Source organism: Notamacropus eugenii, chromosome 3, assembly GCF_028372415.1.
Source record: "Notamacropus eugenii isolate mMacEug1 chromosome 3, mMacEug1.pri_v2, whole genome shotgun sequence".
Taxonomy (NCBI): domain Eukaryota; kingdom Metazoa; phylum Chordata; class Mammalia; order Diprotodontia; family Macropodidae; genus Notamacropus; species Notamacropus eugenii.
Genome location: NC_092874.1, coordinates 67,457,536 through 67,471,406, shown reverse-complemented (window position 1 = coordinate 67,471,406; position 13,871 = coordinate 67,457,536). Strand labels below are relative to the sequence as shown.

The window sequence follows — 13,871 nt, the reverse complement described above, 5'->3', positions numbered from 1 at the left end:
CACATTTTATATGCATTTTATAGCATCTCTTCCTCAAGGTCATCACTGGTGATGCTGCAGTTGTACCCACCAGATATCTCTCCACTGTTCTCTAGGCCATGGACAATTCTGATCTCATCCTTTGCAAGTTGTATTGTGCCATGACCTATAGCCATAAGGCATCACCAGAAGAACACTATTGTTGAAAACTTGAGTTTTTATGTTCAAAAACCCCTTGGGACCAATGAAAACATGGTATGAATTTTCCAAATGCCATCCAATCCCCTTTCCTGTTTCTTTTCAATCAATACACACATTGCATCACATTCTTCATGCCCCTTGAGCAACGGGGAGAGTGTGAAGATGTGTTCCACTGAGAAAAACCTGCATGTTCCCTTGTCATTATGACACCCTTGATATGTGAGTAGATACAAGTTTTATGGTGATGTGAAAATAGGAATATTGTTAGTTATTTCACATTATCTCCTTGTCACCTTTTTTGCTTACAATGACATATTTGATACTTTTCACTTTTGGAATTCTCCTTTTTTGAGCTATTTTGGAAATTATTCCCTGAGTGTCTTGAAAATTGTGCTATTTCTAGCACAGATTTCATCTATTTATATTTGATCTGGCTCCTTCTCCCTGATAACATCTCCTTGGAGTCAGAGGACCTGGATTTAATTTTGGTTTTACTGTGACCTCAGTCAAGTCACAACCTCTCTAGGTTTCTGGTTCCTCATGTGTAAAATGAAGAGGATAAGACTGGATAACTTGAGCTCTACTCCAGAGCTAAACTCAAAATCCCTATGAAGAATTTCTATTTCTTCAAAGCAGACAGTGGAGAGTTCTAACCCACATTTGGGCGGCTCTATTACTTTAGAAATCCTGGTCAATATGCTGCATTTTCTGCTCAATTAATTGACACTCCAATTTTAACTAAAAGTGCTTCTGGGGTAATATGATATAGTTAACTTTGCTGTCAAATTTGCTGTAGACTTATTTTCCTCTCCACTGTTTTTCAAAATTTGTGAAGTAAATTTCAAAATCATCTTCCTCTATTAATGTTTTGCAAATGAGTCCCCTAAGCCAGGCATTGCCCCCACCTACTACTTCTCTCCACTTGGCCAGGATCATTTGGTTTCCTATTTTCTGTTACTTAAACTACTGTAAAAAATATTGGTAACCAGAGTCACTGCCTTTATCTTAATCCATTCTCCATTTCTCAGAATCAAGAGATGGGCTGGAGCTGTTATAATTCAATCAATATCTTGTTACAGTAATTATTTCTTTTATTTTGGTTTGGATTGACCTTTCCTATTATCAGGTAGGTTCTAAACTAACTGCAAAGTCACTGATTTCCCGTTACTTTTTATTATCAAGAAATCCTTTTAAAGTCTCTGCAATCCTAAGGAGATTCTCTAAAACAGTGGTGTCAAACTCAAATAGAAAGTGAGGAGGGACCACTATACCACACATAAGGATCCCTGTGAGCTGAATACTGACTTTGAAAACCACACATTGACATTAATTTGGTTCTGGCACACTCAGGAGTGTTGCTGGCTGTCAGACCATTGTATGCCTGACACCACAGCTCTTAAGTCTCTGATTCCTAGTATATACCATTAGGGACCAGTAGAGTCACAGGGGCACTCTACTGGATACCTGCTTCTGAGATGCTGGGCCACAGGCATGGAGGCAACATGCTGAGGCAGAAGTGGCATCTATATAATGAGGGGCTTGGATTAGATGCCACTGAATACCTTTAAAATACTAAGGCAGCAATTATGACTATTTTTTTTAAAATTCAACTAGGTCCAAATCCATCCAATTGTTATGTTACTGTCTGGCTCATGTCCCTTCATTCTCTCCACAAGAATAAAAGGAGTGACTATCCAACGTTTCACTAAAATCTAAGTAAGCTAGATCTGTAGTATTCCCTTGCTCCATCAGCCTAGTAGCCCTGTCAAAAAGAAAATGACAATAATATGGTATGACCTGTTCTTGATAAAAGCTATGAGTGTCTGGGATTGCTAATTCCTTTCCTAGATGATCACCAACTACCCCTTTAATGATGTTACAGAATTTTGCTAGAAACCAGAATTAAGCTTATTGGTTTACAGTTCATAGACTTTTATTCTTCCTTTTTTATATTTGCCATCCTCTAACTCTATGCTCTGGGGCAGCTATGTGGCACAGTGGATAAGAGTGACAGGCCTAGAGTCAGGAAGTCTCAACTTCCTGAGTTCAAATCTGGCTTCAGACACTTACTGTGTGACCCCGAGAGCAAATCACTTAATCCTGTTTGCATCAGCTTCCTCACCTGTAAAATGAGCTGGAGAAGGAAATGGCGAACCACTCCAGGATCTTTGCTAAGAAAGGGATCATGAAGAGTCAGACACAACTGAAAAATGACAACAAAAACCCCTATCCTCCACAATCATTCAAAGACTACTGACAATAGCTCAGCAATCATACCTGCCAATTCTTGAAAAACACTGGGATCTGAAGTTCATTTGGGTGTGGGTGGTCTGAACTCATCAAGGACAGCTAGCTTACTATTTCCCTACTTGAGGTTTAATCCCCCATTAGCAGCTTTTATTCTTTCTCTCCAGTCCAAAAATCAGTTTCCTTGGCAGAAAAACAAAAAACCAAAGGTGAGAAATGAAGAGTTGGTTTGTTCTTTTTGACACCCATTACCATTCTATCCACCCTGAGAACAGTCCTCTGCTCTGATCCTTCTCTCCCCTAATACATCCTTTAGAAACAACCTTCCGTTTTCCTTGTCTTCTTCAGCTCATTCTAAGCGTTGATTCTCCTGACACGATTCCTCCTAGGCTGTTACTATGCTTGTGGTCTTTTTACCCCACACCTCCTTTCTCCTTTTCACTAGAATGGTTTCTTCTTGTATCTTCAGCATTTAACTCCTCAATGGTTCTCATCACTCCTCTGATGATTTTCTATAACTTTTTAGTCCCTAGGATCTCACCTATTCTCTCTTTGAAATCTGATTTCCTAAAATTTAGGGTATATGCTAGACTATGCTCAGCTCTCTTTTCCTTCTACATAATAAATTCCAATAATGATCAATTTCCCCAAGGTTCTCATCCTAGCAACCAATTTGTTCCTTGTGGAGCGATGGGTACTGAAACGATTTCAATGCTCTAGTAGTTTATTAAGTCATTAGATGGAAATCTCTGATTTCAGTGCCAGTAGTTAATCTTTATCTGTAGCGTAAAAACTAACTCTTAGGGTGTTCTCCTCTATATTTTACCGTGACTGATCTTTGTACTGAATACATGGTTTAAAGGCCTGGACTAAAAAACCCTTTCATCATGGTAGCCCATTTCAGAACTTCCAATCCATGGCATAACCTTCAAGAACTCAGGGTCTTCTCTACATGAGGCATCAGAGTCTCACTTTTTGTTTACTTTAGGGAGGAAATGGGAGTGTTGTAAAACTACAAATTTTATAAAAAAGCAAACCAGGAGCTTTACAGATTTTAAAGCAATGAAACCAGAAGTATCTGTGGTCTAATTATTCCAAGAAGATCAAAAGAATGTCAGTTATTTAAATGCTTAGCAAATTGATAATTAATTTAGAGACCTTTTTGTGGCCCAAGATAAGAATGAAACTCAGAAAAACTGGAAACAACAAAGATAGCTTGGGATAAAAGTCTTGATGAGTAAGATTTGTGGGTTTGGGTACTATTTTAAAGTTCTCCCTTGAATTTGTTTCCAGAAGTATCAAGACTCAGATATGAAACTTCTGTTAACTTGACAAAAAGACAGAACGTACATACTGCTTTACAACTGTTGGCTAGGAGACTTGCAGTCTTCTTAAAGGTCTTTTCAATGTAGTGAGCAAATCTCTCATTCTCATTTTCTTTTGACCCCAGCTGAAGAAATTCACCTGCAAAGATGTGAAGGGGCTCATTCTGATTGGGCTTTTAATTGTCTTGCTAAATTATAAACAAAAAACAACTTTTTAAAAAGAAAATAAAAAGCAACCTACCACGCACCAAGTCCTCAAGGACCTGTGTTAAAACAGAAATAATGGTTGTATTTCCAATTCGTGCCAAAGCTACAGAAGCTGCAGAAAGAATAAAATCTCCAGCAAGGACAGCCTTAAAAAAAAAAAAAGGCAAGGAAAAAGTTAAACTATTTTACAAACAAGTATCATAGCAACTAAGGTCAAATGAAATTGTATGTTCTACAAGGCAATTCTAGACCTTTAGTTTTTTCTTTTTCTAAATATCTTTCCCTATTATATAGGCTTATTCCCATCATTTCATCAGAAAGGAGAGGGAATTTCTGACACCGATGAAATCAGTGTCCATACCAAAACATACATCACGCAAACACACCCTATATTGGCTTAAAAAATACTTTCCAAATGCTTTCTGCACTGAGAAAATGTGCTTACTTCTAGAGGACTATTGTATTATATTGTATTATATGTACTAAATGAACTGTGATAACATATTCCCTTTAATTTTTTAAAAGTGGTGTGTACATAACCATGTTACATAACAATACATTATGAGAATATAAAAAAGACAGTTGTGTTACAAACAAATAAGAAACAAATTATTTTAACACATTTAATACTATGCATAATCACCAGGTCTACACAGGGTCTACCCTAAGATGCTACTTACTCTCTCCCTTCTTGCAAAGATTATAGAAGTAAGATAGTGTTATCCACTGAAACATGTATTACTGTTACCACAGTATCTCTCCCAAACCTTAGGAAAAAGCCCGGGATATCACTCATTTCCAATTAAGGAGATTAGGATGTTTGCCCAAAATCAGTTTAGCATGGCATGACTGGAATTAATCATTATAAAGGAAAACCTGATTTCTTCAATTATATTGTAGCATATCTGTTAGGGGAATCTGATAGTGAAGAATCAGGCACTGGGTTATTAGCTCTGCTCAGAAAAGAAAGTGCTGTGAATATTTCAGGAAGCTACGCCAAATAGTGGAGAAGGGTGCCCTAAAACTTTTTGAGCCCCAGAATTCAAGCCCTGAATCCCTGAGAAAGTTCAAGCACTCATCTTTGGAATTCTCACTCTAGTTGACTGGCACCTGTATGAGTGCAAACTAGTCTGCTTAGCCCACTGTATCGACTGGTAGGACCTAACCAATGTGTCCCTCCTACATACCATCCAATCATCCAGCCAAGTCATCTTGCCTTCACTCACCTGCCATAATCAGAAGTATCATTAACTTTTGGAAACAGTAGGTCAGCTGAGTGGCCCATACATTAACTCATGATCTGACTCCTTAGGTGAAATCCCTTCCCTGGTCACCACTCCCCCAGATTGCTGTCTTTTATGAGAAGCTTCTTCAAGACAGGAACTACCACTCTCTTTTTTTAATCTGCACATTCAACACTAGGTCTGACACACAGTAATCATTTAATAAATATCTTTTCATCCCAGGTTAACCTGTTTTCAATTGTTGTATTTTATGCAGACATGGTTATTCCTCTCCATCAGTTGATAAGTTACTTTCTTTGTACTTGTAGCTCTTGAACTTATATTGTACAATGCCTGGGGCCTGGCATTCATTTAATAAAAGTATTTATTGACTGATCAATCTCTGACACTTGGAAAGCTACAGGAGGCTGAGATAGATGTGAAACCAAAAGACTGAATAAGACGATTTACATGGTCTATACCAGAGGTGTCAAAATGTGGCCAGCACAGTCCCAGCGTGGCCTGCACTAGGTTAAAATTTAACTGGGAAATATTTAAGAAAATAATTATAAATACAAAGGAGCACAGATACTGTGCAGCTTTCTAACATGATGACCCTGCTCTACTGATGTAGACCTGTGGTGTCAAACTTAAACAGAACTGGGGGCCACTAACCTGTATGTAAGGAACCACAAGGGATACACCTTAAGTTTTAAAATGTGATAACTATCTATGTTTTATTGTATTTTTATTGAATATTTCCCAATGTCATTTTAATTTAAAAGCTTGTAGAGGAATCTAAGTTACTATTATACAATCAAAAAGAATTCAAAGGAAGCCTGAGAATTTCAAAGCTCAGAGACGTTAGAAATCATCGAGTGAAAGCCCTAGAGTTATAGATGAAGGTAATGAAGAGTTAAGAAGTTAAAGACATCTTCAGTCCCCAACAGTTAGTTGGCTGAGCTCAAAATCTCTAGGATCCCAGTGCTTGGTGTGTGTTTGTTTTCTTGATGCTTGTCATCTCTGCATTAGAATGCAATCTGAGTATACCGCCCCCCCCCCCCCCCCATCCAGTGAGTCCTCCACCTCTCAACCAAAGGAAGCAGGTGGACTTCTTTATCTCTTCCACATTTCTTCTTTACTGTATATACTGGCTTCCTAAGTTTGCTTACTTTACTTTGAATCAGTTCCTAGAAGTCTTCTTCACCTTGTGAAATAGTCCATCACATCAACGTACCCCAGACTGTTTAGCCATTTCCCAGACAATGGGCACTTACTCAATTTCCAGTTCTTTGCTACCATAGTAAGAATGGCTATTAATACCTGGAACATATAGTACTTTTCTTTTGTTTCTGTCTTTGGGGGTTGCAGTCAATCTCGACAAAAGGATATGAACATTTAAGTTTTTTTGGTCTAATTCCATTATGTTTCCAGAATAGCTGTTCCACCAATACCTACTGTATTAGTGTGCCTATCTTACCAATTCCCTTCTAAATGACTTCCATTTTTTTCACATCTGCCAATTTGATGACTTTGAAGTGAACCATCAGAGTTGTTTTAACCCCAGTGCCATTTTCACCAGTTAGGATTAAAAGAGCAGCAAGTTTACAAGCTTTCACAGAGAGCTATTAATTAATATACTAGAATTTGTGAATGAAAGTTATAGCTGGATGCTGACATTAGTGAGGTATCCACCACTCTTCAGGGCAGGAAACCACTTTGTGATCTCCCAACAGCACCACTACCAAGCCTCAAGAAGCCTAAAAGGGCAATTTTCCATACAGGTTTTACGCAAAGGTAAAATATGATTTTAGGGACACTGTAAATCTCACAGTATTGTAGTAATGAAATTGATCATACTTTTTGATCTAGTGATCCCACTATTGGGATCAATCTGGACAAAAATTTTCACAATGCTTTGATTTATATCTGCAAAAAAATTACTAACTCATGTTCAGTGGTTGAAAAATGGATAAATTGTGAAACGTGAAGAGAGGTGACTAAGACTGAAGGGTATGTGATTTCATGAGTGTGAGGAACTCCCTTTACCAACAGATCTAAACTTAAAATCCTTTTGAGACTTCTCATAATCTATGAAGAAGAGCAGTGGATATGGAATCAGAAGAACTGGGTTCAGATCTTACCTCTGACCTTGGATAAGTCACTATAGCTGTCTGAGCTTCATGTTTCTCCTCTGCACTATTTGGTGGGGGGAGAAGGTAGAGGAAATAGGTGACTGATTATTTTATTTTGTTTCTAAGTTTCCTTCCACCTCTAAATCCCATCTTTTTATATTTAAGTACAATTCTAAACTCCTTATTCAGCAGTCTGAGGCCCTTCTCCATCAGCCATGACCTAGCTTCCTTTCTGACGTTAGCTCCTAATAGTCCCCTTTATGTCTGCCCTCCCATTCTTGCTCTTCTCCTTTTCCATTTCCATGCATTTACTCACTAACCCCAAATGGATTTTTTTTCCTTTTCCCATCTGTTGAAGTACCTCATTCCCTTCCGTCTAATCCAAGACATTACTTCTCTCATGAAAATTACCCTGACCTTCCCCCAGCTGAAAGCAATCTCTAATTCTAATTTCACAAAACATTTTGCCTGCCTCCCCCTTTCTGTTTATCTTATAAGTTTCTGTATCATGATTCTTTTCACACATCTTTTGAAATAGTATGTTCTTTCAGAGTATCATCCATGTTATATTTCCTAGTAATGCCAGCACCTAGCACAGTGCACTAGATATCATGGGCACTAAAATTTTCATTGAATGGAAAGGGGAGGAGGGAAGGAAAGAAGGGAAAGAGCAGAAATATTTATTAATTATCTAATATGTTCAAGGCCGATATGCTAAGCATTTTATAAATATTATCTCATGTGATCCTCACAACAATCTTGAGGTAAGTTCATATTTTGTTCCCCATTTAACTGTTGAGGAAATTGAGGTAGAAGAGATGAACTGACTTGCCCATGGTCAGATAGCCAGTATGTATCTGACTCAGAAATCAAAATCAGGTCTTCCTGACTCCACGCCCAGGGCTCTAACCACTGTGTCACAAAGCTGCCTAATACAAAGTGTTGAAAATTTATTTTCAAAATGATTCTAGGAGTCTTGATTCCCATTCTTCATACTTTTCCTGATAGACAATTACAAAAGGAAAACAATCTTATTTTATGTACCCCCAAGAAGTCTTATTAATGAGTCTTTTACTTTGATAGGCTGATGTTGAATCTGTTTTATGAGCGTATATACATGTTTATAATAAAAAAAAAAAATCCAAAACCTATATATATATCCATTATTTTAAAAGACAAAGTGTTCATAGTAAACTTTTTTTGGGATAGACCTCTGATGGGCTAAGTACAGAATTCTGGTGAGGAAACTTAAAACTTCTAGCCTTAGAGAGTTTTCTAGGGGCAACTAAGAGTTTAAGTGACTTTACCAAGGTCCCATAATCAATCACTATGTGTCAAAGGCAGGACTTGGACCGAGATCTTGACTCCAATGCCAGCTCTCCACCCACAATAGCATACTAGACTTTTCAAATTTGAGCCAATGTAAGGATATAAAACACTTTTTTTGTATTCCTTGTAACTGAGAATATTGGGCAACCCCCCCCCCCCATTAGAGTAATCCAATTGATCTGTTACATAGCTTTTTCTGATGTACCAAAAATCTATTGTGATATTCATACAAACGATATTTCTATGGCACTTTAAGATTTACAAAGTTACTCTCAAAATAAGATATCTCAACATGAACATTATGGAAGCTTAAAAAAGTTCTTAAATTAGGCAAATCTAAAAGACAAGTAGTATTCAACTACCACTTAACTCTGTTCAAAGAGTTACAAACATACCTTCTTTTCACCCCAGATCTGATTAACTGTATCTTTTCCTCTTCGAGAGCTTGCATCGTCAATAATGTCATCATGAACCAGACTAGCGGTGTGGATCATTTCTGCAATTAAGGCTATGGTACGCTGGCTTGCTTTCATATCACTAATAAATGGAAAGGAATGCCTTTTTTAGAATATACTCCATATATTACTGACAAAGTAATCATCTTGTGAAAACATGACACCCTGATCTAAGACAGAATTTTATTTCCCTTAAAAATTCATCCTACATTCTCTAAATTGCCTTTTCTTTACTTGAAAGAACCTGTTAAGAAAAAAAAAGACTTGCTTACTTACATTTTTTTTAAATGGCTACTCTGCTTAGTGGTGGTACCACTGTAGTTTAGCTCCTTTCCCCTAATAAGAAAAAAATGCATCTAAGTAGTGTTAGCATAATTTGTCTCAGAAGTCTGCCCATTAACCCATGAGTTATTTTTAATGTGCAACACTGCATTGGCTAAAAGAAGATGAGTCCATGGCAGTTAAGTTTCAGGGGGATAGAGGAAATCAGAATAAATATTAAAGAACGAAACATCAGTGAATACAAAATTCTGACTATTGATTTTCCTGCATGCCCCACATAAAAATAGGAATTTTGCCATTTTAACAGGAAACATTTCAAAATATCATAATATTTACTAATATCTCATGTAGTCAGTTCTCTTGTTCAATTTCAAATAAATGAAACTGATTAGGAAATTAACAGTCAAATTTTCCAGCTGCAAAATTATGATTTTTGACATGTCAACCTCTTCAAAGCTACTAATTAAAAGGTACTTACATAGACTACAAAAGCAAAGTGCAATCATATTCATAAGGGAGAAAAACAACAAGAACACCAAATGTCTTTTCTCTAAAACTCCTAATCTGAAGGCATGTGAAGAAACATCGAACATCTGAACTTAATGAGGACGAAAAGTAATAAAAAACTTAAGTGTTCATAAACAAGAATGGAATTTAAAATCCTCATAAGGAATTCATAGGAACTGATCTATATGTAACAGAAGGTGAGTAAGGAGCATCTTGTCTATTATATTACACAGAGACCTTAGGTGAAAAACATCTACTAATGCCATTTTATTGCCTTTAAGCCAAGAATTCAATGATGAGATCACTAGCCATCCATGTAAGGCACTGCTTATAATTTATTATTTCATAATAGCTCTTAGTGCTTCCAGATCACATTAGGTGGATCCTTGGGTGGGCATATTATCTTGCAAAACCATTTTCTTGGTAAGAAAATGGAGGCCCAAATGGGTTGGAGTATTTGTTTTCCTAGGGTCCCTCAATGAGTCAATGACTGGCATTATCTTAAGAATCTAAGGTGCTTAAGTCTTCATGTCTGTGTTGAGTCTATTGGACTATACCTGGTATAACAAGATATTCTATTAGGGGATACTCTATCAGGGGAACACCTTTGTTCAAATCCCAAATTTGTTATGTGAAACTGGAAAGTCATTTGATCTTAATGGAATTTGGTTGCCTCATCTGTAAAATAAGGGACATCAGGGGTTCTCATCCTGTTTTTTGTAATGGACTCCTTTGGTAATGTAGTGAAGCCTATGGATGTATTCTTTTTCAGAAAAATGTTTTTTTAAGTGCATAAAATAAAACACAAAGGATTACAAAGGAAACCAATGAAACTGAAATAGTTGTTTTTTAAAATTTACAAAGCCCAAGTTTGAACCTTTGGCCTAGATGATCATTCAGACTCCTTCCAGCTCCAAACCTCTGATCATTTCAGCTGAATGAACTGGGAAAGACCTAGACTTTTACAGTTGTTTTAAACATCAAAGTTCATTTACCAGACTACTTTGTTAACTGAATTTTGGTCTAGTAAACAAACAAACAGACAGACTGCCTACTGGTTAGTAGTCAAACTTACCTTAAAACAACTGTTAAGGTCTCCAGCCTTTCTTATGTATTCACAGGCTGAGTGCACCTCCATTCCCACAAGCTGTGTATGTCAGCAGCCTGGGACTTCCTGGTGGGAAGCAGTAGGGAAATGGCAGCTTGCCCTGAGATACTGGAGGTTCTTGAATTTTCCTGATGTTATAGCAGCAACCTCTTACAAGTATGCTTTGAATGCTCAGTGAATGCAGACACCTTTTCTAAGGCTACCTTCTCCAGGGCTGTCATGTCAAGAGTGACTTAGTTTCTGAGGCTGGGCTAGTCCAGGGACTTCTGTAGCTGTCTAAGTGGATGGCTATGGACTCTTTCTAAGGAGAGGGGCTTTATGTAATGGAAAGGAATGCACAATTTCAGGAAATAAAAATGTGTTTTCTCCTTCCAAGTTCACAGGTCCCCTGACATCCACCCACAGACCATGCAGGATCAGTAGGACTCATGGGAAGAACCCTGGCCCAGATGGTCTGCAAAGCACCTTGGAGTTCTAGAGCTCTATGAAAAGGCTGCTTTAGATGCTTAGTTGTTTCTGTGGATAATGTCCCCTCATAATACTGAGAGTGTGGAAGACCTGATTGTGTGACCACGGATATAACTCTCAGTGCACCAGATAATACTCTAAGACCATAAGTTCCAGACCACCAGCTGCTGTGCCTGTGGAAGGAGGCTGCACACTGGGAAAGGCCTAAGTCAATGAAACCACAGGTTTCACAAAATGTAAAAAAATGTAATACTAAAGCTGAATGAGGAAGAGCGGTAGCTTATCGACAACAGAACTTTCCTGCTACTGCTCCCTTTTGCGTTCACTTTTGTCAAAGTCTTCCTCAGAGATCATCATTATCCTTGTGACCATGGTATGTTAAATAAAGCAAAGAGACACTTCTGGGTAAGCAAGATGAGATTTCCTACTTTGACCACTCAAGTGCTAAACTGATGGTGGTGCTCTTAATATTGCTACAACCTTCCACCACCCCAACAAAACCCCCCAACCCTGCAGCCCATCTGCTACATGTACATATAAGACACTGACAAGCTTCTGAGGGACCCACAGTTTTTGCTTCTAAGGAAACATTCCAGCAACCACTATTCTAGCAGCTCTGGGTCACTCTGCAAGCTCCTGTCAGTAACAGCGCTCCAAATGGCCCCATTTCCATGGAGGCCTCTTGTTGCTTTAGGTGGCAAAAGGCCTGGAGGGGAAAGTGAAGTGTTATTCCCAACAAAGGTCAGGCAGAAAGGGCTCTCAGCATCCAAGGAAGCAAGTTAGGTCCTAAAGTCATCTGGATGGCATTCATCAGTTTTAACTTTTTCTACTTTTCTAAAGTTTTCTGATGGATTTGGTATGGCCTGACCTCCAGATAGCTCCAAAAGAAAAAAATGGAAAGGCTACCAAAACTAAAGCACTCAATTTTAACATAGTCATTTGACTCTAAACCAAAGGGTATCTTCCATTTTAATTCTTCCACAGCCATTTATTTATTTTTTTGGAAACAACCATTTGCAAAAAGTGATCGATAAGGCAAATTCAAAGAACGTCTAATCATAGGGACTCAATGATAGTGCTTCCTTTCAATGTCTCGAATTTATTTCAATGAAGGAAAACAATAAGTTAAAATTTACGTGGGCTTAGATTTGCAAAGCATTGTTTCTTTTGGTATGCTTATATTAATTAATATTAATTTTTAAAAAATTAACAAAAAAATAGGGCCAAAGATATGGAAAGTCTCTTTTAAAATATTATTAAAACAGGAAACTTTAGGAACCAAGTAGCCCAGAACATTTTTCTTCATTTTATGCCTATTTTCTCCTACAATTTGCTTTTCTTTAGAAATTAATGTTTGGACAGCCATGGCAAGGTTCTTACTGGCAGTTAGCTGTATACTGATATTGTTTCACTAGTTTACAATAAACAAACTTTAAAATCATTATGCTGATCTTCCATCATGTAATGATTAAAGCAGCATGTGTGCCCTGGAAGTCTTATTTCTTGGACAGGAAGTTAAATGTAGCTGCTAAAGTTCCTCTTGCAAGCACTTTTTATAGTTGCAAGCCTTTCCTGGCCTGCAGATATCAAACTCCTGCTGAAGAAGTGTCTGTGCCGTTTCTGGCTCTTCATCCCAGGTACCGACAACCTGTAGGTTTTCATCTCAATTGAGGATCCACTGGACTGATGGAAAGGTTGCTCCTGAAATGTATCTCATTTAGCATTTACAGATGCTTAGGTATCTATGGGGCCTTAAGTTAGAGGACTTCTCAGGCCTCAGAACAAACACATGAGTGCTCAGGAGCTACCTGCTCTGTTCCAGGCCTTCCACTGGGTACGGAGGATTCATCAACAAAGCACCCTGAGAAGCATAACTCACCGGCAATTATTATGATGAACATTGCAAGCTCGGGCCATTAGCACCACAACAATTGGTCGAAAAGCTTTTCCTCTGCCATCAAAGTAGTATTCACACATTTCCTTAAGTTCTGTTGTAGATACCAATAATTCCTGAAATAAAGGGTCTATTTCACTGCTATGTCCAAAACACACAGAGAGTCAAAATAGCAGAAGCCTTCCTGGCACTTACTTGCTACATAAATTGGTATGGGGTGGGGAGATGGCAGCCAGGGCACCTCTCTGAGCCTTACTTTTCTCATCCGTAGATTGGGAAAAATCATGCTTGCACACTTTTGCCTACTTTGTAGGCTTAGTGTAGGTAGAATGCTGTGTAAATATATGTTATCATTTATAATGGTGCAATGGATAAAAGGCATGCCTTGGAGTCAGGTCTCACCTTGTACACAGACTGGCTGGGTGGCCCTGGGCAAGACTGGGAGGATCAGAGAGTGCAGAGCTGCACGAGTAGAAGGCATTCCCAATCACGAACTCCATGACCAGGGAAA

The 13,871-nt window shown here is 38.1% G+C and overlaps 1 protein-coding gene across 2 annotated transcripts in view; it reads right to left on the bottom strand.

The window, feature by feature from the left end:
- PDSS1 (decaprenyl diphosphate synthase subunit 1) overlaps positions 1 to 13,871 on the bottom strand; it is a 40,547-nt gene that overhangs the window by 12,351 nt on the left and 14,325 nt on the right. The window contains exons 4-8 of one of the 2 annotated variants that reach the window (XM_072651786.1): positions 13,346 to 13,476; positions 9,378 to 9,437; positions 9,042 to 9,183; positions 3,994 to 4,105; positions 3,782 to 3,891 (exon numbers count right to left, since the gene is read on the bottom strand). In XM_072651786.1, the coding sequence (XP_072507887.1) occupies positions 3,782 to 3,891; positions 3,994 to 4,105; positions 9,042 to 9,183; positions 9,378 to 9,437; positions 13,346 to 13,476 (555 nt within the window). The remainder of the gene's footprint in view (positions 1 to 3,781; positions 3,892 to 3,993; positions 4,106 to 9,041; positions 9,184 to 9,377; positions 9,438 to 13,345; positions 13,477 to 13,871) is intronic. The other variant, XM_072651787.1, reaches the window with a different exon arrangement.